Source organism: Entamoeba nuttalli (assembly GCF_000257125.1).
Source record: "Entamoeba nuttalli P19 unplaced genomic scaffold asmbl_7711, whole genome shotgun sequence".
Classification (NCBI taxonomy): domain Eukaryota; phylum Evosea; order Mastigamoebida; family Endamoebidae; genus Entamoeba; species Entamoeba nuttalli.
The window spans coordinates 17,715-20,211 of NW_008578767.1; the positions used below are offsets into that span (position 1 = coordinate 17,715).

General features: G+C 26.0%; 3 protein-coding genes across 3 annotated transcripts in view; all 3 read left to right on the forward strand.

The window, feature by feature from the left end:
• Positions 1-29, forward strand: part of ENU1_174540 (coronin, putative) — a gene marked incomplete at both ends in the record, with an annotated part of 726 nt that extends 697 nt beyond the window's left edge. The window contains one exon of the mRNA XM_008861286.1: positions 1-29. This exon is cut by the window's left edge and continues 697 nt beyond it. Within this exon, the coding sequence (XP_008859508.1) occupies positions 1-29 (29 nt within the window).
• Positions 30-36: 7 nt separating this feature from the next.
• Positions 37-681, forward strand: ENU1_174550 (coronin, putative; the record flags this gene model as incomplete). Its single annotated transcript, XM_008861287.1, has 1 exon — positions 37-681. The coding sequence occupies one exon, from the start codon at positions 37-39 to the stop codon at positions 679-681; it is 645 nt and encodes a 214-aa protein (XP_008859509.1).
• Positions 682-780: 99 nt separating this feature from the next.
• On the forward strand, positions 781-1,380 carry ENU1_174560 (peptidyl-prolyl cis-trans isomerase, putative; the record flags this gene model as incomplete). Its single annotated transcript, XM_008861288.1, has 1 exon — positions 781-1,380. The coding sequence occupies one exon, from the start codon at positions 781-783 to the stop codon at positions 1,378-1,380; it is 600 nt and encodes a 199-aa protein (XP_008859510.1).
• Between the last annotated feature and the right edge of the window lie 1,117 nt (positions 1,381-2,497).

Consider the following 2,497-nt stretch of genomic DNA (forward strand, 5'->3'; position numbering starts at 1 on the left):
TTTACAACTGGATTTTCAAGAAATGCTGAAAGAGAAATGGCATTCTGGGATCCAAGAAATCTTGCTACACCACTTTGTAGACATACAGTTGATAATCAATCAGGTGTTCTTATGCCATTCTATGATCCAGATTCATCTATTCTTTATCTTGGAGGTAAAGGTGATTCAGGAATTTCATACTTTGAAATTGTTCATGAAAAACCATATTTCTATTCTCTTAATACTTTCAGAGGAGAAAAACCACAATCTGGACTTGGAGTTATTCCAAAGAGAGTTTGCAATACCACAACATGTGAAATTACTAGATTTATGAAAGTTACTAGAGATGGAGTTGTTCCAGTCTCTTTCTGTGTACCAAGAAAATCAGAAATCTTCCAAGATGATATTTTCCCAAATACATATGCTGGTATTCCTGTTGAAACTGCTAACGAATGGAAAGAAGGTACTTCTAATGAACCAGACATGTCATTCAACTTTGCTCCTGGATATGTACCACCAGAAAAACCTGTTGCCTCATTCAATCCAGTTGTTAAAAAGGTTGAAGCTCCAAAGAGTGATAAAGAAATTAGAGAAGAATGGGAACAACTCAAGAATAGAGTTAATTACCTTGAAACAGAACTTGCAAAGAAAGATGCTCAAATTGCTGAACTTCAATCAAAACTTGCTGCTGGTTCACAGTAAGTTTTTAATTGAATTCTTTTCCATATTTTTTTTTAATTTTTTAATAAGTGAGTTGTTTTAATTAAATGAACTAAGAAATTATAAACGTAAATAAATAATATGCGTTTCTTATTTTTATTATGCGTTTTAACTGTTTTTGCTGAGAATGAAAGAGGACCACAACCGCCACCTAAAGTACAACCAAAAATTACTAACAAAGTGTTTTTAGATATTCGTATTGGATATGAAAAAGTTGGAAGAATTGTAATTGGTCTTTATGGAGAAATAGTACCTAAGACTGTAGAAAATTTCAGAGCACTATGTACAGGTGAAAAAGGAATAGGAAAATATGGAATGCCACTTCATTATAAAGGAACTAAGTTTCATCGTGTAATACCAGGATTTATTATTCAAGGAGGAGATATTGTTAGTGCAAATGGACTTGGTGGAGAAAGTATTTATGGTGATATGTTTGATGATGAAAATTTTGTATTAAACCATACTAAGAAAGGATTGGTTTCAATGGCTAATTACGGTGAAAACACTAATAACAGCCAATTTTTCATTGAAATGATTCCTACTTATTGGTTAGATGGACGACATGTTGTTTTTGGTGAAGTAATTGAAGGAATGGATGTTTGTGAAAAAGTTATGAATCAAGGAAATCGTTCAGGAGAAACAACTAAACCTGTTATAATTGAAGATTCAGGTGAATTATAAACTCTAATTGAAAGTATCATCATTACAAATTGGTTTTTATAAACTATACTTTATGCGAATATTTCTGTTTATTACTTAAAGATATTTATTAGTATTTTATAATTTCTTAATTCTATTCTTATGTATTTCTTTCCTTGTCTTTAGTTTTTTCTTTTGTTTTCTTTCTTATTTATTATTATTGCTATGCCATTCATTGTTATTGACATTGAATTTCTATGACTTGTTTGCTTTTCTTTACACTACCCTAATATTTTATACAATAGTCACAGTATTAAAATTTGTTGTATTTCCTGAATTGGAAAAAGATCAATAAAATTTATATTACTACAATAAGAAATAACGTACTATAAAGAGGAAAATGTTCTATTATATTATAAAATAGAAATGAGTGAGTATTAAATAATAAAACAAATAGTCTAGCACAAAGTAAAGATAAAGAAGAATAAAATTATCTGAATAATATTTTATTACTTCTCATATATTATTTTATTCATTGAACAAATTAGAATATATTACATTATTGATCAGTTATTAATGAAATTTATGTTTTTATCTAAAATAGAAGTTGATTAAAGAACAATACATTTTAATAATATAAGAATCAAATAATATCAATAAGACAAAATAAATATTCAGCCTTTAAATTATTAATGAAATTATTAACAAAAATACAAAATAACAATATATCATTTAATAAATGAAACAAAAGAATGAAGAAATAAAAAAACATATTTAAAAACTCTAAGAAGAATAAAATATAGAGAAGTTCAAAATAAAAAAAATCAATATCTTTCATCTTTTTATAATTCTCTATGAATAAAAATAAGAAAGAATTGCTAAGAAATGATAAAATAAACTATAACGAAATAATAACAAATAAATAAATTTTAATCAAAAATAACATTTTTCTTATTTATAATACATATTTTTGTTTTTTAAAAATATAAAAACTAAAAATGAAAAAAAAAGAAATTTAATATTCATGGATTTGAAGAAAGTCTTAACAACTTCTCCTTTCCCTTTAGATAAAACTAAATTCAAGAGTTTTATTAAAAACAATATGAATACATTAAATATTTTACCGTTTGGTGTCTTCTCTATCTTTAATTTAAAAAAA